General features: G+C 46.6%; 1 protein-coding gene and 1 long non-coding RNA gene across 2 annotated transcripts in view; one reads left to right on the top strand and one right to left on the bottom strand.

Annotated features, from left to right (window-relative positions):
• The first annotated feature begins 1,461 nt into the window (after window positions 1-1,461).
• LOC138627420 (uncharacterized) lies at window positions 1,462-1,751 on the top strand. The gene is made up of 2 exons (XR_011311387.1): window positions 1,462-1,576; window positions 1,607-1,751. It is a non-coding gene; the product is annotated as an uncharacterized lncRNA (long non-coding RNA).
• The window catches only part of ppm1e (protein phosphatase, Mg2+/Mn2+ dependent, 1E), a 26,196-nt gene continuing 3,288 nt past the window's right edge, over window positions 1,570-24,477 (bottom strand). Inside the window, exons 3-8 of the mRNA XM_069709718.1 lie at window positions 9,179-9,300; window positions 8,415-8,614; window positions 7,643-7,831; window positions 5,710-5,853; window positions 4,684-4,777; window positions 1,570-4,150 (exon numbers count right to left, since the gene is read on the bottom strand). Coding sequence (XP_069565819.1) covers window positions 3,222-4,150; window positions 4,684-4,777; window positions 5,710-5,853; window positions 7,643-7,831; window positions 8,415-8,614; window positions 9,179-9,300 — 1,678 coding nt within the window. The 3' untranslated portion in view covers window positions 1,570-3,221. The remainder of the gene's footprint in view (window positions 4,151-4,683; window positions 4,778-5,709; window positions 5,854-7,642; window positions 7,832-8,414; window positions 8,615-9,178; window positions 9,301-24,477) is intronic.

The raw sequence follows: 24,477 nt of genomic DNA, 5'->3' as shown, positions 1-24,477 counted from the left end.
TGTTAACGTTAACATTAACGTGTTGTTTTTCTGCTGCTTCGCACCTTTCTATGTAACGTGTGACTGAACCGTCTCCAGGAGGTCGATGCTGATAAACCTCATGAAAACAGTGATAATGATTATTCTTGTCATTGAATAATGGATGTTTATGGTTATAATGGATGTTTATGGTTATAATGGATGTTTATGGTTATAATAGATGTTTATGGTTATAATAGATGTTTATGGTTATAATAGATGTTTATGGTTATAATGGATGTTTATGGTTATAATAGATGTTTATGGTTATAATAGATGTTTATGGTTATAATGATGTTTATGGTTATAATAGATGTTTATGGTTATAATAGATGTTTATGGTCACACGTCTGAATACGAACATGAACGTGTCCCTTCGTCTCAGCCAGGTGTTGCAGGACGGTCCGGTGTTATGAAGACGGTTGAACATTTCCGTGACCTGATTGCGTAACGAAGCGTTGGACGGCTGAGCGACGGCTCTGCTGAGACAGATCCAATTATACCGGCCTCGGCGGATTTACCGTGACGTCGTCGCCGCCGCCGACCGACCGGGATGTTCGCCGTAACTTTATTTTGAACATCTCTAACGCCGAGGAACAAAACGTGCCGATTCTCTTCGTTCTATTTGAGGGAAATAAACACTAAATTTGACGCCACTCTCACGTCGCTGCTTCAATATGAAGCTACTGCACTGCAGCCACTTAGCCTAGCTTAGCATAGAGACCGGAGACGGCGGGAGCTACAGCTAGCCTGCTTCTACAGAGTTCGTAGTTTTTGATCTTTTGACTACAAGATAGCTGTTGCTAGCATATTTTATCGTAGCTGGCTAGCTTATGTTTGTAAGCCCTGTGGCTGATATGAAAGAAAAACCTCAAAAACGGTCTGAAATATGAATTTTTAACGACATCCATCCGGTTAAACGACAGAGGCTAAAGCTCGTTTTCCCAGCTAGCCGTCTCGCCTTGCTTCCGCTCGTTCTGCCGAGCTAAGCTAACACACGTGTTTCTGCCGCCATGTTGCGACGTCAGACGTCTTATTGAAAGAAATGATCCAAAATAAGCACAAGGGACAAAACTCTGTCTGAGGTGAGTCCTTAGCTCACGATATGTTTACTGCTCTGAACACGTTGATCTGATGTATCACGGCAGGTGACCTGTTAAAGTGACTGTATGCTAACTTCAGCTGACGAAAAAACTATTTGTGTTTTTACTGAAGTAATATTTAGTTTCTCTAGAAAACAGATTGGTTGTTGTTGGGAACGACTGCAGCTGCAAAATCCCTCATTTCTAAATTTAAATAAGAGTCGCTGATTTTTATGTTAAAACCAAACAGGTGGACGTTCAGAGTATTTTATGCTCGTAGATAAACATCTAAAGCGACGTGAACGGCAGCAGCTAATAGTTACGTATATTTAATCAGCTGCTGGTCGTAGCTGCATATTTATTACAGACGTGAGAGCGCTGTCAGCTTTCTCATGTAACTTTTAGCGATTAGGCGAATAGGCACATTTCCGAAAGTGTTGTGGTCCTGAACGCCACATGGATGAAGGTCGGTGAAGGTCGGTGAAGGACGGTGAAGGTCGGTGAAGGACGGTGAAGGACGGTGAAGGACGTCGGTCCAGGGACACGTGAAGGCACCTGTTCTGTCAAACAACGTCGTTCCATTGGTTATGTTTAAATATGTTTGGAATACTTGCAAATAACTACGTAACCCCACAACAACTATAACAAAAATATATTTGTACCCCCCACCCCTCCTTCCCCCCCCTGCCCTAAAACAACATTATCCCAGGAGTATATGCACATCTGGAATACAGGACTACATAACGCATTTATTCAGGTAAGTGACTGCTAATCTTTTATAATCCGGTGCTAAGTGCTTTTATCTGTAGACAAACTGTGTCTGGATAATGACGGGATCACCGACTACAGGAAGCAAGAACAGCGTGTTCCTTCGGTTCCACGAACCCCGGAGCGACGGTACGTTTCCAGCCGCCGCTACCAAACGCTATTCATCCGCCGGTGGGAGGGAGGTGGGAGGGAGCGGGAAGGGGGGGGGGCGTTAGAGCTTAATTTGATGCTTGGCCGCTTGACACTGTTGACAGCTGTCTGAAGACAAAAGATGGCGTCACCCCCGCGTCTCTACCTGGCTGATATTACACAGGAGGAAGGACGGATGATGAATCTCTCCTCGCTGGTACAGCCGTCCTTTCTACAGCTCAATACGCTCAAACATTTCATGTACTTTTGTGTAAATGTCATTGTTTGCGTACCAAAGCATTTAAATTCCCCTTCATCGTAAACTAAACGACCTCAGACCGAGTTGCTTTACAACTTGGTGGATATTTGAGGACCTTAACAGACGTATCTGCAGTGAATAGAAAGTACAGGTCAGAATGGAAAAAATGATGTTTATGGTCATGAGGAACTGTCTGTAAAATGTTTATCTAGTAAATATCTTTGTGGTTAAATACTAATCTTGGTGCTACCTTCAAAAAATTCCCGATCAGCTGGCTAAACTTTGTCCAACTTTGATTTCCAACCTCGCACACATGGGTGCGATCTTCAGGTATCTACATACCTTTAGGTAAAATAAGAGCTGACATCCAAATATTTCTTCCTTTATGTACCAGACTGGAACTTTTTCTTTGTCAGTGTGAAGAGTGTGAAGCGACCAAGCATTTGAATTCAGCTCTTGAATGTGTGTTCAGACTGAATTGAACGTCGTTCTCCCTCCAGTGAAGAAGTGCTCTCATAATCTACTACAGAATCAGGCTCAAGCTGGAAAACAACGAGTTTGAAGTTGTACCTGGAACTCTTTAAACTCCCTCCGTTATCCTCATTATTGAAGTAGCTCAAACTTCATCTGTACTGCCTGCGTGAACTGTGTCAGCTCGTGTCCTCGATTCATTTCGGTCTGAACACACGTTGTCAACCTGAATCTCCGTCTCTGGCTTGGTGTCGGCTGATCGGCGGTCACGCTGGAGAGGATGCGAGTGTTTCTGACGTATCGCGAGCCGGCTAACATTTGGAAACACTTCGAACAGAGAGCACCACTCCTCCGACAGATTCAACAATCACATGACGACCGCAGGAGCCACGACTACCAATTATCAAAGAAAGACGTGTTGTTGAAGGCAGGGAGATGGGGGGGGGGGGGGGGGCTGGAGAAATGAAGGAGATGGTTTGGTTTGGGTCGCCACCTCAGATGGAGACGTCATGGGGCAGTCGAGGCAGCGCGACCCCTGACCTCCGCTCGGAGTGGCGCTGCATGTCGGGCACCAGGTGGCCGGACAGGGACGGACCCAGCGGCTCCCTGGACCTGCCCGACCACCTCCGACACCACCGGCGACCACCGCAACCCAGCCGGCGGCTCCGCCTCACCGCCTGGCCTGACGGCGCGGCCGTCTGGGGCCACAGTGGGTCCGTGAGGCTCGAGGTGCCGGCCTCCTGAAAAGGGAGACCGGACCTGCGCCTCGGCGGGCGCTCCTCTCGGTAGAAGTGGGAGGCGGCGAAGAAGTCGGGGTCGGAGTCGAAGCGGAGCTGCCCGGAGCCGCCGGTCAGGGAGATGCGGCCCTCCAGCGACGGCCCGAGCAGGCTGAGGCTGGTTCTGTCCGTCAACGAGTCCGTTCGGTCTTCGTAGCTGAGGTCAGCGGGAGCTGAGCACTGCTGCAGGGGCCATCCTCCGCGGTTCTTCCCCCCGATGTCTGCAGCGCTGCCCCCCTCGCCGCCGTCACGCTCCATCCTGACAGCTTCGTCTTCCTCCTCCTCCTGTTCCTCCTCTTCGACCTCCGCCGCCTCCTCTCCCTCCACCTTTGCCTCCGCCCCGCCCTCCTCCTCGTCCTCGGTGCCGGTGGGCGCCGGACACCGCGGGTCCCGCATGAACACCACTATGACCGTGATGTTATCGCTGGAGCCGGCGTCTCGAGCCGAGGCCACCAGCTTGTGGGCCACCATGGTGGTGTCTCCGGTGTTCTCCTGGAGGTGGTCGCTCACCACCCGCACCGCCTCGTCCGAATTCACCGTGTCCCAGAATCCATCGCAGGCCAGGATCAGGTAGTCTTCTGTGCCGTCCAGTGGGAAGATGTCGTGGTCTGCGTCGCCACAGATGTAGGGCTTGTGCTCCGAGTCGCCTAGCAACACAGACAGCAGGTTAGACTGCATGCAGCGCTGCGATGACATTTTGACATTTTAGGTGTATTAGTTGTTGTTTTGATCCGCTTCCGTTTGCCCTGTTAGAGTTACTGCATTACAACTCAATGCAAACTCAACACCTCCTGTAGGATTTCAAAATAAAAGCCCTCTAGCATTTCCACAGCTAGATATCCTTTCGTTTAATTAACTAGGCTTTTATTGTGAAACATTTGCAGGAACGTGAAGTCAAACAACCACACTTTAGATAAGTAATGAAAATCAGAAAATTTGGCCCGTGAGGAAATGATCTGAAACTTGTATATGTAAATATGTAAATGTAAAAAAAAAAAATTTGAACAAGTCATTTAAAACAAGTCGACTCAGCGACGTGGACAGCAAAACGGCCGGAGGATGAGGGCTCACTCAGCTTCTCAGAAATGTATAATTTCATTAAAGTTTTAGCAGCAAACACGTCAAAATACGCATTAAATAACGCATGTTAATGTGGTGAGTGACTGAACTGATACCATACCTATTGCTCTGGATACAGACAGACTGCCGTTAACCCTCCATGTGCCGAACCAGATCACACATCCTCCCAGAGCCTCGATCCTCAGCTTCTCGTCCTGCAGACAAAACGGTGAAGGTCATAATCTCATGTGCACAACAGAGGCACTTCAAATGAGTAATACTGGTTCTGTTAACGGGGACACGGACGCATGAAAATGTAAAGTGTGCACTCAAAATGACACTAAACATGCCGGGACAAAACAATGAAGGATGGTGCGCCGTGGTGATATGCGGTTGTATAATAATGCAGAATGTGTGTTCTTGTAGTCAGAATTCACAACAACACAGCAACAGCTTATGAAGTGTGTAAATTCACCACTTTGGAAAACGAAGCCAAATTGATGGATTTTTGAAGGGAGTTTGGTTCTTTGACTGTTTTTTTGGGTTTTTTTTTGTGTTGCTGAGCTTAGCTTAGCACAAAGACTAGAAACAGACTAGAACCTCACTCATTATCGTGTTATTTCTCATTTGTTTCATTCATTCATTAAAAAAAAAAGAAGTGTAAAATGTTTTTTTGTCGTTTTTACCGGAGTTTATGTGCCACAATATTTTTTGGCTGCAAGCAGTAATTTACTGTTGCTTGGCAACTACTCAGAGCCAAAATAACAATTTGCACCGTACCCTTCCGTTAAATGCCAAACTGACATTTTTACACTTCAGGTTTTTTTCAGATTAAAGCGACGCACTGTACTGCCTTACATAATGCAGGTGCATTTCTTTTAAAATCAGTCTCAGGAATAAAATCACTGACACGTAAAGTTTCATCATCCACACAATAACTTGCATTCATTGATTTATTTATGTTACAAACTTCTTTGCGCACACAGTGTTGGTTTATCGTGCCAGTCAGGTGTGTATTCACTGATTTTAATCTAACGGTGTGTGTGTGTGTGTGTGTGTGTGTGTGTGTGTGTGTGCGTGTGTGTGTGTGTGTGTGTGTGTGTGTGTGTGTGTGTGTGTGTGTGTGTGTGTGTGTGTGTGTCCTCACCTCTCTGTCTGGTTTGTGTGGTTTCATCAGCTCCACCGCCTGTCCTCTCCGGACCAGGATGACCTGTGAGTCTCCGAGCCAGGCCACATACAGCATCCGGCCCCGCAGGAACGTCACCACGCCGGTGGTGCCGCAACGCAGGTGCTGCCAAACACACACACACACACAGTGAACACACATGTTGCAGGATTTACCTCCTTTTTACTGGATTAAGACGTCAAATTACTGAAAAACAAGCCGAAGAATCGTCATGAATGTGTAAAAATACGGAGAAAAACTACACAAAACGTTTACGTCACAGTCGTTGTTTCAGAAGTTCTAACAGCAGCGGTGAGAATACTTTTAGTCGTAGAAATAATAGGAGCAGTAGCATTAGCAGTTTTTATAGTGTATCAGTAGCAGTAGTAGTAGAAGTATCAGTAGTAGTAGTAGAAGTATCAATAGTAGTAGTAGTAGAAGGATCAGTAGTAGAAGTATTAGTAGTAGTAGTAGTAGAAGTATCAGTAGTAGTAGTAGAAGTATAGATAGATGGACGATAGAAGGACGATAGAAGGATGATATATGGACGATAGAAGGACGATATATGGACGATAGATGGGCGATAGATGGACGATAGAAGGACGATATATGGACGATAGAAGGACGATAGATGGACGATAGAAGGACGATATATGGACGATAGAAGGACGATAGATGGACGATAGAAGGACGATATATGGACGATAGAAGGACGATATATGGACGATAGAAGGGCGATAGATGGACGATAGATGGGCGATAGAAGGACGATAGAAGGGCGATAGATGGGCGATAGAAGGACGATAGATGGACGATAGAAGGACGATAGATGGGCGATAGATGGGCGATAGAAGGACGATATATGGACGATAGAAGGGCGATAGATGGACGATAGAAGGACGATATATGGGCGATAGAAGGACGATATATGGACGATAGAAGGACGATATATGGACGATAGAAGGACGATAGATGGACGATAGAAGGACGATAGAAGGACGATATATGGACGATAGAAGGACGATAGATGGACGATAGAAGGACGATATATGGACGATAGAAGGACGATATATGGACGATAGAAGGGCGATAGATGGACGATAGATGGGCGATAGAAGGACGATAGAAGGGCGATAGATGGGCGATAGAAGGACGATAGATGGACGATAGAAGGACGATATATGGACGATAGAAGGACGATAGATGGGCGATAGATGGGCGATAGAAGGACGATATATGGACGATAGAAGGGCGATAGATGGACGATAGAAGGACGATATATGGGCGATAGAAGGACGATAGAAGGGCGATAGAAGGACGATAGATGGACGATAGAAGGACGATATATTGACGATAGAAGGGCGATAGATGGGCGATAGAAGGACGATAGATGGACGATAGAAGGACGATATATGGACGATATATGGACGATAGAAGGGTGATAGATGGGCGATAGAAGGACGATAGAAGGACGATAGAAGGACGATATATGGACGATATATGGACGATAGAAGGGTGATAGATGGGCGATAGAAGGACGATAGATGGACGATAGAAGGACGATATATGGACGATAGAAGGGCGATAGATGGGCGATAGAAGGACGATAGAAGGACGATAGATGGACGATAGAAGGACGATATATGGACGATAGAAGGGCGATAGATGGGCGATAGAAGGACGATAGATGGACGATAGAAGGACGATAGAAGGGCGATAGAAGGACGATATATGGACGATAGAAGGACGATATATGGACGATATATGGACGATAGAAGGACGATAGATGGACGATAGGAGGACGATAGAAGGGCGATAGAAGGACGATATATGGATGATAGAAGGATGATAGATGGACGATAGGAGGACGATAGAAGGGCGATAGAAGGGTTTGGTCCTCGGAGGACGTGGTCACCTCCCGAGACGCCTTCTTGACGAAGCGTTCGTCAGTGAGTTTGAAGGCGCTGCAGAGCGCCTCGATGGGGTCCTGGTTGAAGGACTCCTGCCGGACCAGGTTCACATGGAGGTGGTTGGCGGCGTAGATGGCAGCATCCACGCCGCCGTGACCGTCAAACACGGCGAAGAAAGCCTGTTCCTCCTGATCCTGAGAGGCAGAAAGGAGCTGCTGAGTATACAACAGGGACTTTCATGCATTAATGTCCAGACTGACATGTTGAATGATAGAAAAAACACCATTTCTGGCTTTATAAGACAGTTTTGTGTGGAGAAAGAGAAGCAAGTTCAGAGAAAGAGTAGTATGACTACTGTTGCTTTTTAAACCCAGTTCATAGTGACCTGGCATTATTAGCCAATCGGCAACCAGCTCGTAGCTCGTAGCATTGTGCTCGTAGCGTTCTCTTTATTTTGAAGCCAGAATTGACCATATTTGGGCGAGATGGGGAGGAGCCAGCGGTGGGTCTGATTTGATCTGATTGGGAACCCGAGGACGCTAAGCCCCGCCCACTGATAGCGGAAACCTGACTTGTGAAAAACATTCACTGACTTTGTATTTCATGAGAGAAGTTGATGCTTTTTGAATGGGAGTCTATTGGAGACTGATGTTTGTTTTGGAGCCGGCCCCTGCTGGCCCTCGGTGGTATTGCAGTTTACGGCACTTAAAGATCATCCGGTCTGTGAACACTCCAGCCGATCCCTCTGTTAGCGTCGCCGTGAGAGGTCACGCCTACCTGCAAGTTGAACAGCGTGTTGAAGTCGGGGATGATGACGTGCTTGTCCTCCATCTTGCGCCTCATGTTCTTGATGGCGTGGATGGACGTCTCGTAGTACGGCTGCGGGCGGCGGCGGAACGGCAGCTCCTTCATCCACAGGCAGCACATCTCGAAGAGGTGGTTGAACACGAGGCGGGCCAGGTTCACCGAATCCATCTCTGGGAAAGAAACACACCATCAGTCTGTTCGCTCGACCAATAAATTATCATAAATTAGCACCATTCTTTGCTTTCTAATCAGAAGATTTAATAAAAACCCTGAAAACAATTCAGCCTGGAAACTTACAAGAGATCATCATGCTGACGATAATGAATAACTTCTGCAAAATAATACAATTATGCAGATTAAAGACTTTCTGTTGTTTCTAGCTGCTTAAACAAAAAGAAATGTGCATTTGTTGGGGACTATTTTCAGCGGTGGATTAATACACGTTACACCAGCAGCAGGACGTTGCTTGTTCATATAAAACATACTAATATCTGCAGCTTTAACATGTTTCCTGCTGTATGTCCTGCAGTTTTCCAACCATCAGCGTCTGGACCTCCCGTACAGTAAACTCTGCCGGCCCGGAGCCGACTTTCTGCCCTCTCGCGGCCGGATACCTCGTAATGCTGCTGTGTGGGGGAGAAGTGGGACGAAGCCCTGGTGGTTTGATGCCTGTGTGCGGGATGAAGACCTAATTTGTGTGAGCGAGCGGTCTCGTGGGCTCCCCGGGGACTCACGTGGTAACGGGTCAGCTCCATCTTCCACGGCCTTATTGAGGTGGTGGATGGAGAGGTCGGTCTGCAGGAGGCTGTCGGCCGTGGCCCGGGCCAGCGCCGCGGCCAGGGAGCACGGGCAGTTACTGTGGCGGGGAGAGACGACAGTTATCAACGGGTCGGGGAGGAAAAATCATCTTCCGCCAATCCTCTGCGGAGGTCGGCGGCGCCGTCGATCACTCGTCCGGTTTACCGGACCGACGGCAGAATCTGAGTTCAGGAGGAAACAGAATCAAACAACAAACCTGCAGTTTCACTTCTGTTAGAAACGCAACGAAAACAAGTTCTGGCTGATTTCATCTCAGCGGTGTTAGAACAGACTGTGTCTGCCAATGAGCTGTTTTACTGTTGGAATATAACACCTTACAGATGACTAGTTACCTGTTCAAAAACAGCATTAATTAATGGTTAATTGGGCTAATTATGGTTGAATAATACTTATTTAACATGCAGCCTCATTTATAGGTTAAGGAGTTATAATACTTTAGTTAACATGAACACGGTAAGAAAATGATCATTTAAGCATTAACTTAACACTTATTACAGCCTTAACTGAGGTGAATTAATGTACCCTTATTATAAAGTGTTTATTCAAATTATTTAAACTGGACAATAAAGCTAAACAGTCCTAAAACTAGTCAGTTAAAAAAAACCAGAACTCATTGCTGATTACTGTCAAACTTTTACTGAAAGTTGTTCAAGAGAAAGAGAATGCAGATTGAAATGTTTTGATTTATAATTTATGATTGCTGCCTGCTGTCTTATGAACATTTTAACTGAAGTCTGACTTCACTGGACCGCCGGCTCTCAGGTCAGCCGGAGAAAACGATCCGACACGCAGCTCCGCTCGGCAGCACATCTCAACATCTGGCCAGATGTGAGCGTGCCTCCTCTTACGGTTCCAACAGGATAGAGAGGAGGAGGAGGAGGAGGAGGACGAGGAGGAGGATGAGGAGGAAGAGGAGGAAGAGGACGGGGTCGTTTGAAGGACTGAAGGCTCGCTGTACATGAGTCACCGCGATAACTAGGCCACCCTCCAGATGCAGGTAACCATGGTAACCCAGCGTCTGGCTGTTCTCCGTCACACGCAAATGAAGGTGAAAATAAGTTGATGTCAGCTTACACACAAACACTGACAAACTTCAGGCGGGAGTCCAAATATTGGATCGACCCACGAGCTGAGCGACAGAAATGATGTCAACGTTAAAGTGGTCCAGAAATGTCAGAGGATTTCCAAACTCATCCGGATCCATCGTATGGAAATGATGCACATCTGTACCAGATGTCACGATAATCCACCCAGTAGTTCATATAACAGTTCAGTCTGAAGCTCAGTGGTCGACCAGCTAACGTCCACATTGAGCCAAAAACATCAAATACATCCTGTACGTTTCTTATTCTGTTCCCCCTGCATCTTAAAAATGGTCTAATCCATTCAAACCCTCAATAATCAGTCAAATTCACCTAAAACACCTTTTCAGACCCAAACACAACGTCCACTTTTATATAAAGTCTGTGGTTCAGGCGTTTCTAAAAAATGACTTTCCATCAGGCGTTGTTTTCAGAATAAAACTAAAAACAGCAGCAAACTAAACCCTAATAAAGTTAAATGAATGCAGCCTTTCTCACACATACAGATAATAAAACCCCTCAGAGGGACCTTCTGTTGGACCAGCAGTCACTGCTCTTCATTTAATCTTCCTTTAATAAAGGAGCCGGTGTTGGCTGAGTACAACACAGGGACATATTGTACAATTAAACCCTCTGAATGGAGAGTGAAAGGGCCTCCGTGGCTCGTATGTCAGATGGCATGGCTTTAATCACAGAAGAGTGAAGCCGCCAGCCTTCATCTGTGAACTGAGCTCTGCTAACAGACGCATATCTGAGCTCTTTCTCATGTGACTGGGAGTGTAAGAGAAGATGTTTGTGCCTTCGTCCAAAAGGAAATCTCACAAATCTCTTCTTTCTTTTAGCAAGTTTGCATCAAGACATCATTTCCCTTCAGGTGAACTTCAACATGTTTCAAATGGCGTCCTTTCAGCCCGTTGGTGAACACGTCTCGGTTCGGCCGGACTTGCTGTGAGCCACGTTGTATGTTTGTGACTCGTTTCAGTGCATTTGGTTGTGAAATCTGCCGTTCAGTCAATTTAGAGGTGGAAAAATCTCGAGTGAGGAAAAAAAGGACCAAACAGCTGGCAGCAGTTTATTCTGGTTAGAAAGTGTCTCTTGAATGCATCTGTTGGTGTTTGTTTTCTATCCGCAGCACAAATATGTGCATCCGGTCTCATATTTCGTCTCCTCCCGGTAGAAACTTCTCTGTCGTCAGGTCCTCGATTTTGTTCTCCAACTGGGTCAAGGTCTAGAAACACGAGGAACGGAGTAGCAGAAGCGCCGTGGCCCCATAAAGCAGTAACCACGGTAACCTCCTGGGCAAACGTCTCCTTGAAAACGTGGGCGCCGCAAAGGCGAACGTCCGGTCCTCATTCGTAAAGCTCAGATCTCTGAATGTGATGACAAATTACATTAATTACACGAGTTTAAGTCGGAGAGGTTTGTCGGTCCTGCAGGTCAATCGGAGAGAATCCGAAGCTGATCGGACGTTTCAGCTCTCAACCAAAAGGCTTCTTCAGTTCTTACTAACTTCAGGGAGTTTTTACCTTAAAAAATATCCTCAACCGGTGTAGAAATGTTGCTCAAACCGACACCCTGAACTACAGAGAACCAGAGGGGGGTTTTACCCAAACTAAATATTCTGAACTACATTTGGACACAATGAGCTCAAATTTACCTTCAAAACGTCACAGATTCACTGTTATTATGTTTGACACCTAAAACCATGAGACACATTCAGAGGAATCTATTAACTAAGTTATTATTTTGACATTTTGCCCGTGTTGGGTCGATGCAGTGGACATAAAGAGGACATAAAGAGGACATGTGGGGACGGAGAGCCGAGGAGTCGACTCAGGGACTGTTTGTCCTCCAACCACTCAGCCATCAGGTCTCCATGACGGGTAAGAATGAACTTCTTCATATGTTACACATCCGACATCAGAGAAAGAAAACATGGAGACAGTCCGAGGAGATATTTCTATTCATATCTTCTATTTAAATCCTTTAAAATCCTCTTAATGTGTCTTTTTATATTGCTTCTTGTTTCTTAAGCTGTTACGTAAATTGTTGTTCACTTGATGTTGAGCAGAATATTGTCATGAACTTAATGTCTTCCTGAATATATAAGAGAACGTAACTTCTGGGTCTGAATAATGAAGCCTTAAAGTACAATACCACTGAGGGCCACTAGGGGCTGACGCCACCTCTCGCGATGATGTCAGTAGATAAATTCCCTCCTTTTGATCGAGAGGGAATTGAGTAGAAATTATACTGTTCAGTAAAAATCTAGAGGATAAACGGGATCATTAGATACAACAAATAAAACTGTTAATATTTAATGGAGTAAAACAACCAAATATTCTTTACTGTCATTATTTCTATTTACAATATCTCCAAAATAAAATCACGTTATCAAGTAAATTTCTGCTTTAGCGTCTTTACAAATAGTTTAAAAAGAAATCCTGACAGAATCACAGTAATCAGATTTATGATGAATCAGTTTTTCCACCTGAAAATACACTGAAAAGATGCACTTTTGATTCAAAGAGCCTCAAATCAGATCTTTTAAATGGTTTGATTAAAATCAGATTTTTGTGTGAAATCTGAACCTGTAAATTGCAGCTGTACGTCAGTTAAATGTGGAGCATTAAATATATATAGTTAAGTGACACGGCATGTTTACTGAATTATACTTCATGCGATAATAATTATCAGATGTGTAATTATGGAGTAAGATGGAGATGAGGGAACGAGGAGGTGGAGACGCTCATCTTCATCGTCCTCTCCTTCATGTTTCCATTCATAGAAACCCACCGCCCCCCGCCCCCCTCCCTCGCGCCACCACTGGGGGGTGGATGCTGAGCCGGGGAGCTCCGATTGGCTGCGGGTCACACAGGAGAAGGCGCGGCGCACCAATGACAGCTCCCCGCGACTCGTGCATCACAGTGAGGTCATGTGGAGCGGAGGAGGATTAAAGGGGAAGGAGGGGGAAGGAGGAGAGAGGGGGAGGGGAGGGGCTTAATCTGAGCTCACACCGTCGCACTGCAACGACACGACCGACCGACCGCACGATGCTCGAGCAGCTCTGACGCTCTCTGACGCTTTCAGATCAGGAACACAGAGATGCTCCTCTACTTTGGAAATGACCTGCTTTGTTTCAGTGTGGATATGTGAACACACACACACACACACACACACACACACACACACACACACACACACACACACACACACACACAGATCAGCTGATCCACCACAACATAAGCTGTGTGTATCGTTCACAAGGATTGGGTTGTCTCGTACAGGTGTTCACATTATTGTGTCCACTCCTTGAAGTGGTGACCTCCAGACTTCTGAAGGACAAACTGGTTTCTGAACCTGAATATATAAAACAGTTGTGTGTGTGTGTGTGTGTGTGTGTGTGTGTGTGTGGTATTAAACAGATTTGTTAAAGGTCACACGTTTCACACTTTTCGAGTCTTGATCTCCATAAAAATATATTTTTGTGGTTTTAAGAACAAACAAAGAATCATCTAAGTGTAGTTATATATTTCCTCTCTGCAGCTCTACTAATAACAGCCTCCCGTCGATGCTCTCCTCTGATTGGCTGATTCTTTTCTGAGTGACACACAACCAGGCCAATCACAGAATTCCATTGTTATTGAAGCTTATTGAAGTGGATGTGTGGGTGGATGTCGGGGTGGATGTCCGGGTGGATGTCAGGGTGGATGTTCGGGTGGATGTCAGGGTGGATGTTCGGGTGGATGTCGGGGTGGATGTTCGGGTGGATGTCGGGGTGGATGTCGGGGTGGATGTTCGGGTGGATGTCGGGGTGGATGTTCGGGTGGATATTTGAGTGGATGTCCGGGTGGATGTTCGGGTGACTGTTCGGGTGGATGTTCGGGTGGCTGTTCGGGTGGATGTTCGGGTGGCTGTTCGGGTGGCTGTTTGGGTGGATGTCGGGGTGGATGTGGCGGCAGTCGTCGCCTTCCTGTTTCCTCGTGTGGAGCTCTGACAGGCTGCTCGCCGTGATAAAAAAACAGAAAGCGCTCCGGGTGGATGTTCGGGTGGATGTTCGGGTGGATGTGTGAGCAGATGACTCATGCGCGCCAGCCATCGCTTTCTCTACAAGCCTCCTTTTCTTTTCTTTTTCTCTTTTTCTACAGATTTAGCCCCGGAGTGGAGCAACAAGGTTGTTTCCATGGCAACGTTGGAAGCGAGTGACTGACAGTCGGCGGCGTCGGCCGTCCCCTGCTGCCAGAACCTCTCGCTTCATTATTCTAAATATTGAGGCTTCTCCGAGCCGGGCGGAGGTGAGAGTGGAGACCCACGGGAACCCGCTGGGCTCCGCCGACCTGTTCTGGTTCTGGTTCTGGTTCTGGTTCTGGTTCTGGTTCGGGCCGTCGGCCCTCGTAGCAGAACTTCCTCTTCTCTTTTTCTTTTTCAACACGGCACACAGAGAGAATCCTCCGGCCTCCCTTTGCTGATTGTTTTTATGTTTTTAATCCACATTTCCAAAAGAAGTGTTGAATCAGAGTCCTGATATGTGAACAGAGCGCTCTCAGGAGGGCCGAGCAGGATTGCGTAACACGCAGCGAGCCGGGAGGCCGCTTCTCCCTTCAGATGGCTTTGATGAGTTCATTTGTCGGCTCGCTCTACAAACACCATGTGGCGCTTCAGTGTTTCTGGCTCGTGATAGTGAGACGCAGGAATCCACTGATGCTGCCGGTTCTGCTCAAACCTTTTGTTTTTTTATTCTCCTGTCAGGGTTGTTTATTTATTTTTTAATACATTGAAATGAAAAAAACCTGTTGATAAAAAAAAATTCTACTATAAATAAGACGAGCGTTATTAAAACTACGTTTCACCCACGTCGTTGCTTTGATCAAACCGGCCATGCTAATTGGTTTTCCATTTTCCTCCTACACGTGTATCTAAACGTCGACCACGGTATCGTTTTTACAGTAATGAAGACTTAACAGCAATTACTATTTCTGTCACCATGTGAAGGATAAAGCTGCTGCGTTCCTCCTATTGTCAACAAATACCATTTAAATCCATCTCTGCCCGTAAATCTTTCAAAAACAGGTCAGAAACATTTCAACAAATCGCTCCGTGAATTCATGAAAACAACGAAGCACTCCGGTTTTTAACAAACGTCAACGAATTAAATCAGAATGAGGGATTAAATCTGGCCTTTGTTGTGGAAGACACTCGGTGGATTCACGAGCATTTGGTGGCGTCGTGATTTATTTCCAGCTGCAGGGCAGATGTGGTGAATCTATACAGAGGGCTGAGCATCGTACCGACGCCTCCGCTCTGATACCAAAACCCATTTAAAGAAGAAGAAACACAGCTGTGTTAGCGGTCTGGTTTGATTGACAGGCCTGGGGTGCAGTCAGGTTTCTTGTATAGGTGGGCGGGGCGTAGTGTCCTCAGGTCCCTTCCTCCCCAGCTCGTCCAAATATGGACGTCTGAAACGTCCAAACCGCCGGGTGACATCACGCCGTTAGTTCCCGTCGTGACAGGAAATGACATCAACAACCTCGGAGCAGCAGGTGGAGATCTGGATGGAGGCAGGTCTGCATCGGGTTTAAAGGGATGATGCAACCATTTCCACCATATGTAGGTTTTACTTTTGTGGAAAGCGTTGACGCGTCGTCCAACTTTAAAACCCGTCCGCGGTACTCTGCTTTATAAACCTGACAGAAGGAGCTCTTTGTTTGAGCGGCATTCACCAGAGAGATTTATCACCAGAGCTGCTCTTTAAGAACATTTATACATAAACATGAAACGAGGGCCGGAGAACCGTCGTGGTCAACAGTCGAACCCGGAGCTCGCTGATTGGCCGGCGGCTCGCGACCAGCAGAGATCAACAGAAAGCTGCGTTTCCGCCCGCTCAGCACTTCCACCTTCTAACCTGAGGGCACCTTTTTTTTTTTGCAGAGCGTCTCTGATGTAACACTTCAAACGAGGCGGAAACGATGCAGCCGCAGCGACTGCACACGTCACCGCCCCGATGCAGCCGCAGCGCAGCGCAGCGCGTCCACTCACCACCGAAGGGCACGGCGGCGGCTGCAGGGAGGCGCGTCTAATCCGTCATGAAATTAGAAAGAGCCTCCGGAGCCTGAACGTCCCGCGGTGCCGGTGAGCAGTGAAGGTGACACGCTGAAGGCAGACGAGGCGAGCGGTTCTACCGGGGAACTGACACGTGATTGGCGGCGCTGCTACGCTCACAGCCTTCAGGCGGTGTGTTATGTAATCCACCAGCTGGATCCCCGGTGGGCTGGTGGGAACCGCATCATCTCCCCACCTCAACTATCTCTGGAAGCTCCTTTAATTCAACCAGTTTCTCATAAACAACGTCTGTGAGAGGGAAGTGAGAAATCTGCCGGTTTACACATTTTAGAGCAGTGAAAGTGGCAAAACTTCAAAATCTGACTCCTCTTCGAGCTACAGATATTATGATATCAGATTTCCTCTCCACAGTTGTCATGTCCAAAATAATTTGGATATCTATAGCTTGGTGTGACCAGACTTTCCAGAGGAAATCGTTTCCAGTCGTTGCGTCCTGCTGGCCGTAGACTTCGAGTTAATTTTGAAACCACCGGAGCCGCCTTTGACCAATCAGCATTGACGACCATAGACACTGTTCTCTGATTGGTCCGCCCTTTGAGAGGCTGAGTGGACCTTAATGTGGACATAAAACTGAAGCTGTGAGCGTGATGCTATCGGTCATCTTCACGAGTTTATTGAGTATTTTTGTCTCTTTTTTGGCAAACGTGTTACACTCATAAAACGAACGTATTGAGGTTGAGAGTCTGTAAGCGGAACTTTAAAAGAGTACAAACAGAGCTGCTTGGTTAGTTGGATGACTGGTTACATGGTTGGATGACTGGTTACATGGTTGGTTGACTGCTTGGTTAGTTGGATGACTGGTTACATGGTTGGCTGATTGGTTACATGGTTGGTTGACTGCTTGGTTAGTTGGATGACTGGTTACATGGTTGGATGACTGGTTACATGGTTGGTTGACTGGTTACATGGTTGGTTGACTGCTTGGTTAGTTGGATGACTGGTTACATGGTTGGTTGACTGCCTGGTTGGTTGGATGACTGGTTACATGGTTGGTTGACTGGTTACATGGTTGGTTGACTGCTTGGTTAGTTGGATGACTGGTTACATGGTTGGTTGACTGGCTGTTATTTTTGATTGCAGTGTGACAGATTTCCTCACAAAACTGTATTTTCAGCTGCGTTAAAAAGACACAAAACCAACAGTTAAATAATGTTCATGCAGGTGATTTTGTCGGTCCACCTTCCTTTCAGATGTCTTTTCTGTTCCTTATACGTCAACATGCAAATAAAGTATGACGATGTGGAATTGCAGTTAAATTATAAAGACCATATTTAATGACGTCGGTGTGCCGCCTCTCTACAGGAGCTCATTCATATTCAGATAAAAACATCCCTCTTCTGGACTATAGCGTGAGCTCAACTGCTTTGCATTCAGTTCACCTGCCACAGACATATGACTCATCATTTGAATTATGGGCACCTTGTGAACAAAGACGCTCCGAAGCAGCAGCAACAGACTCTAACAGCTTCCTGCTGAAATGTCCGTAACGCCGCGACAGGAAAAAGGAGGACACTGAACACTTTTGAAGGTCATTGCACTTCCAAAAATGGGGCCTCTCCAGAGCAGAAATTAATTAAGGCGCCTGTTTTAGAGACATCAATGTGAGCCGCTGCTGGAGAAGCTCTCCATTCTTAACAGTCCGGTGTTACGAACCGTGAAGCTGTGAAACTGGACTGTAAGTAAAAGCCTCCGCCGCCGCTGCTGTCAACCTGCCACTTCTTATCTGCACATACTCCACTAAAGCATTAAATATAACTGCAGCAATTTGTGCAGCTTCACATGCAACAACACTGCAGCTGAGCAGTAAATCCAGCACATCCTGGAGTCTCATACAGTCTGCAGCTTCCTCTTTTCATGGCACCAGTAAAATAATATAGAGCTCTTTCAGAAATAGAGTTACAGTAAATTTCCCTGCTGTAAATTTAAAAATAAAACCCTTTATTAATGATAAAGAAAACCAATAAAAAATAGACAATAAAATGTTAATTTTCTCAATTAATCAGTTCGTCGTTTGGTTTATGAAACATGAGGAAACAGTAAATAGACAGAAAGAGATTTTAGAATTTTTGGGCACGAAAATGCATTTTAATATCGGGTGTAAAAGCAAAAACCCAGAAATGATTATTTCATATGCAGCTGCAGGTCACATGGTGTCTTCACGAGCACCATTTCCCATCAGCCCCTTGAGCTTCTGCGCTAACATCAGGACGGAGGAGAGTTTTTAAACAGCTGGAGTTACAACTGGAAACTGAAAAAGTTACTTTAAAAGGAAGAGATTTACGATTGTGAGTTTTATGGGAACTCCACGACAACGTGCTGCTGCGTGTTTGTAGTTTTATTCGTGTCATAAAGTAATAAATGGCTCGTTAAAATCACAGCTCTCAGTTTCTCGTAGTAGCTGCTGCAGTCGTGGACTTGTTTTGGAAAGTCTTCTTGTGTCGGACGGCTCGGTGAACAGAATCTAATCGAGGCTGATGTGAAATTCAGCGCAGCGTCCCTTTAAACAGCGAGACATGCTGAATGAAAGATGGTGTGTGTTGTCTGTGTGCAGTTTGCATGTTCTCTCTCAACATTTGCATGCTGACCTCGGGGCGCTCGGCTTCCTCCCACAGCTCCGGTTCAACAGGACGCTCCCAATCGGGACTGTGTGTCTCCGGAATAACACGGCCTCCCAAACTACAACTAAATATTTCAGGGTACTTCTGCGACAACGACACGAGAAATACTGAATAATATTCCATTAAGAATTTCAACAACAAAAAACTGCAACTAAAGAAATGTTCTCGTTTTATGTTCGTTATGAACCTCGCGATATAAAAGTTCGTGAACGTTCTGAAGTGACTTCGGCATTTCAGCCGTCGCCTTCTTGGTTTTTAGGAGCCAGACGTGACCATATTTGGACGAGATGGGGAGGAGCGAGCGGTGGATCTTACTCGATCTCGAACTTGAGGACACTATGCTCCGCCCACCTACAGCAGAAACCTGACTGCACCCCAGGCCTGTCAATCAAACCAGACATGTCCACAAACATATCTGTGTTTGGGGTCTAATATTTAATTAATGTTGGAATTATTTTCCTTTTTAAAGTGGGGGAGGGGGGAACCCAATGATTGGAAATGAACATTTATTTTTGGTCATGAAGTCAGTTATATTTCAAAAGTCTGACTTTATGTTGTCAGACTTTCAGCAGAACTTCTGTTCACGACAGTTTTTTGAGAAAATTGCTGGAATTTAGCAAAATTGCAAGTTCCGGAGATTTCCTGAATTTGCGTTAAGTATTGCGATTTCCACAAGGGATTGTTAACGTGTCAGATATTCGTTAATAACAGAATAAAGAAATGGCTTTTAAAATGGAGCAGATGGATATTAGCCTTTTGTCCACATTAGCTACTTAATTAATATTAAAAATGACTGAGGTACCAGGAGAGACATTTTCAAGGAAACCTGACCTCCATTATTAACATTCTGATTCATAAATAAACTCTTTCTTGACTCTTGTTTTATTGTTTTGGCTTCGAGGCACCAAAACAACGAGTCGGGCTTTGTGACGGGAACGGTCGCGTCGGTTCAGAGTGTTTACCAGAAGGCTCTCATTGTTGAGCTGGACCGGGACGCAGCGGGAGTCAAAGGCAGCCGGCTCAACAATTGCCAGTGGTGGTGCAGGGCAGCAACCGCGGCTGCCCTCTGTGGTAATCCCAGCGAGACTCTGATTAAGGGATTACCGCTGTAACTAATTTCAAATGCTCGGACAGACGGGACGGAGCTGGCAGGGAGAAGGACTCTGAGGACGGAAGTTAAAACTGCCGAAACGAGCGCCGGTTTATTTGACCAGGAAGCCTGAAAGTCACCGAGAGAGAAACTCCTTTAAGGAAGAAGGACGCTGCCTCGGAAAAAAGAAAAAAGAAAACAGCCTCGGTTTTTAGAGCTGCTCTAGAAAGCCACACAGTCACTTCCCAGAAGCCTCGGAGGATGTTCATCTCCAGGGAGATCAAATCTCCCGGCCTCACGCTGCTCTGATTAAACAGTGAAAAGCCAGCGGACAGACAGATGGTGGCGTGAAAAAAAAGTAGGACTTTCAAAACATTCCATGCAAAAACGCTCGTCCTGCGCTTCCTTCCGTCTAGAGCTCGGCCCGATGACGCGTCTTCACGGGGCGGCTGCAGGACCGGCGAGCGGCCGACGTGGTTTCGTGCAGCTCGGCGTGACGAGCGCTATGAAACGAGTTCAGCTCAAAAAGGAGGTCACTTCGCTCGGAGACGGGGCACGTGGGAGTTGGTGGCGGATGGTCTGATCTGTCTGCTCCGAAGTGACAGAACCGTCTAACGTCGGTTCGCTGCATGATGAGCTTCACTCGGGTCGCTGCACCTCGTTATTGAAGCGTCTGACCTTCGAGGGTCTGACTAAAGCAGGAAGAGGAACATCGTGAATACAGCTGAGCTCCATCCTGCTGATGAAAAGTTAATGAACCACAATGCTCTTCTACAATTGCTGCGTTCAAATCACTCAGCATCCATCACTGATGTCATCAACCAGCAGTGATGTCATCAACCATCAGTGATGTCATCGTTGGTTCATGAACGTTATGAATCCTCCAGTTCAGATTCTGTCCGTCACCATCTTTGCTAGTTCGGAGCGGTTTGGAGCAGGAAGTGACCATATTTGGACGAGCTGGGGGAGGAGCCGACCTCTAGTGGCACTCGGTGGTATTACAGTTTAATGCACTTCTGCATCGGCCTAATTTTTCAGAGCCGGAAGCTACGAACACTTTTATAAACAGTCTGTGGGATTCACGACGTTAGAACTCTAAGTTTTCTATCAGTCTCGAGTTCACGAGTTTGTGACGTGTTTGCTGACGTTTAACAAAAGGTCAGAGGTCGTGGAGGTTCATGTCTGGTTGGATGTTCAGCTGATATATTTTAGTTTTAGTCATGTAGAGTTTGTCTTCATAACTTAGATAATAGCCGAACGTCTGAGGAAAACATTGATCTTCCCAACGGCCTCATGTTAGCTTGATAAACTGTTAGCTGCTGTGGCTTCTAGACGCCATCCACGTTGCCTAGCGACGATGTTTTTACGACTTAACCGCTTGTAACGCCGAGCATACGGTGACTACGACTTCCCGTGTTGTAACCACGAGCTCACCAGATCTTTGCAGCACGGCTCTACGCTCATTTCCTGTCATGTGACTACTATCCACCAATGAAGAGCATAAAATGTCCTAAAAAATACGTAAAACAAGAAACCACTCTCCTCAAACACAAAAAAAGGTGAGAAAACTCGCCCCTTCCAACATTTTTTATGTTTTTCATTGAGCGAAACAATCGTTAGTACGTCAACACCACCCTACAGCTAGCAGACCGTTAGCATAGCTTAGCACAAACACTGAAAAGAAGGCTTTTCCCAAGTGATACAATCCTCTGACGGGCTCATTGATTCACGCGTTGTGTTGTTGAGGTTTATTTACCCGGAAAGTTCCTCCAGAAAGCAACGACGTCAGAGCGCCGATGTTTCGGGGGCTAAAACTATGAAGTTAAACCCGGTTATCTGCAGGAAGTCCCTCAGACGGTTTCCTGCCAACAAAGAGTCTCCTGCCAGCTGAGCTGTCAATCAAACGGGAACACTGTCCCGCCCACACCGAGGCTACGAGGCTAACGGAAGATCTCTCCTCCTTCAGCCATTCGATAATAAATCAATGAAACGGCGAGTAATAATTGGACTCGTGGTCGACGTCCTCCGGCGGGTCAAAGCTCCGCCGTCCCGAGTCACGTCCTCCGGTTAGAGGACGAGCCCGCTTTTGTTTGGAGCCGGCGAACCCCCTCGAGGGCCTCGTTAATGAGGACTTCCCTCAGGCTGTCCTGCAGAAGTAGGATGGAGGGGGTTGGGGTGGGGGTGAGGGGGTGGGGGTGAGGGGGTGGAGACTGTCGATACGGGCCGGCAGCATCGATGTCCACGTCTCTAAACGGAGGGAGACGTTTTTTACTGCAGCGAATGACGAGCAGGAAATCAGCATTGAAGGATTTTTATTTCTCGTATAAATATGGAATCCTGCAGATTTGAAGGTCAGAGAACGTCCACACTTTGCCGTGGTGTCGTTTTTCTGTCAGATTGCAAGCGCGACCCCGACTTCTTCTACCGCAGGAATATGAGTGTGTCTTTGTTGACTGGTTGGCGGCGGCAGCAGGTCGGTCGTACGCCGGGAAAAACGACGCGGAGTGAAAACTGACTGAGGCGACGATTTAAAGCCTGAAGTCGATCCTGCAGTAAACCAACAGCTCCACTAACACCACCCACTCTTCTAATTGTGTGTGTGTGTGTGTGTGTGTGTGTGTGTGTGTGTGTGTGTGTGTGTGTGTGTGTGTGTGTACACTGGAGTGTGTCATGTGTGCCGGAGGAAGCCGGATCTACCCTCCCCCCTCCCCTCCCCCCTCCCAGCTGTGGGAGACGTTTCTGTTTAATGAGGTCTAGAAAGGCTCTCCCCTCAATTACAATCTATCAGCTGTAACTCCCCCTCCCCCCTCCTCTTCCTCCTCCTCCTCCTCCTCTTGGAGTCATCATCAATTCATCAGCAGTCAGTACAAACAGGCCGTGATGTGAGACTGATGTCCAATCTGGGGCTCGCGGGCCGAGTTGAGGCCGCACCGTCTTGGTTTTATGGCCCACCAGCTTTCGTCCTTTGCTTTGAAATCTTTATAAACACGGCTGCCGTTAGCTGTCGGCGACAACGTGGCGACGCTTCAATCGGATTATAACCTTTATTTGAATGACATTTCTTTTCTGTATTTTCCAAAATGCAGAACAAACAAAGTAGAATTTTAGGCACTTTTTATTTAAGTGCACTTATCCGTCGACTTTAGTTCCTCGTTACAAAAACGGCTCTCAGCATCATGACATTTTTTATGTTTTTCCATCATATCAGTGATGTCACCTGTCAGTTTGGGTTTTCTGTTTTGTTTTTATTTCATCGTATTATTTTTTCCCCCCTCAGTTTGTGAAGCCTTGAATTCAGCATTTCAACCGTCCCCATAATTTTTGGAGGTAGAAGTGACCATATTTGGACATTATGCTCCGCCCACCTATACTAGAACCCTGACTGCACCCCAAGCCTGTCAATCAAACACCCCCCGCCCCCCCAAACACATCAGTGTTTGAGTCCTAATATCTAATGAATGCTGGAATTTTTTAGAAGAACCACGGGAGTGTATTGGAGGCAGCCCCTAGTGGCCCTTCAGTGGTATTACACTTTAACGTACTTCTGTATTGGCTTCACTTTTCAGACCCGGAGACTACGTCCACTTTTATATACGGTCCATTGTCGAGCTAGCGGTGGATAGTGGAGGTTCTTTTGTGTCTCTACGGAGGACAACGAGGACAACTGGGACAACGAGGACAACGGGGACAACGGTCGCACGAATAAACTGTCTGTCGGCACTCTGGCTCTCGTGTACATCGTTACCACGGCAACCCACGCAGACAATGTCGGAGATGTCTGAACAACACGCCACTTCCAAAAACAGTGTGACGAAGTCGGCTCGTTTTTATTCACACACCAGAATTATCGCAGCCGTTACACACACACACACACACACACACACACACACACACACACACACACACACACACACACACACACACACACACACACACACACACACACACACACACACACACTCCAGTTCACACCGCGTCCTCCTCTCTTCAGATGTGACTCCCAGCTGCCTGCAGAAAAATGGATTAAGTGGTATCATTTTAACACACACACACACACACACACACACACACACACACACACACACACACACACACACACACACACACACACACACACACACACACACACACACACACACACGAGATCGGTCCACACCTCCAAACTCGTTTGAGCACACCAAGTGCTATACCCGCCCCCCTATTAACACACACACACACACACACACACACACACACACACACACACACACACACACACACACACACACACACACACACACACACACACACACACACACACACAC

This window comes from Brachyistius frenatus, unplaced genomic scaffold (genome assembly GCF_029030835.1).
Source record: "Brachyistius frenatus isolate BFR_SWC_R1_liver_20210118 unplaced genomic scaffold, ASM2903083v1 Contig_84, whole genome shotgun sequence".
Taxonomy (NCBI): Eukaryota; Metazoa; Chordata; class Actinopteri; family Embiotocidae; genus Brachyistius; species Brachyistius frenatus.
Note: the sequence above shows the minus strand (reverse complement) of the source record. Positions and strands in the feature narration are given on the sequence as shown.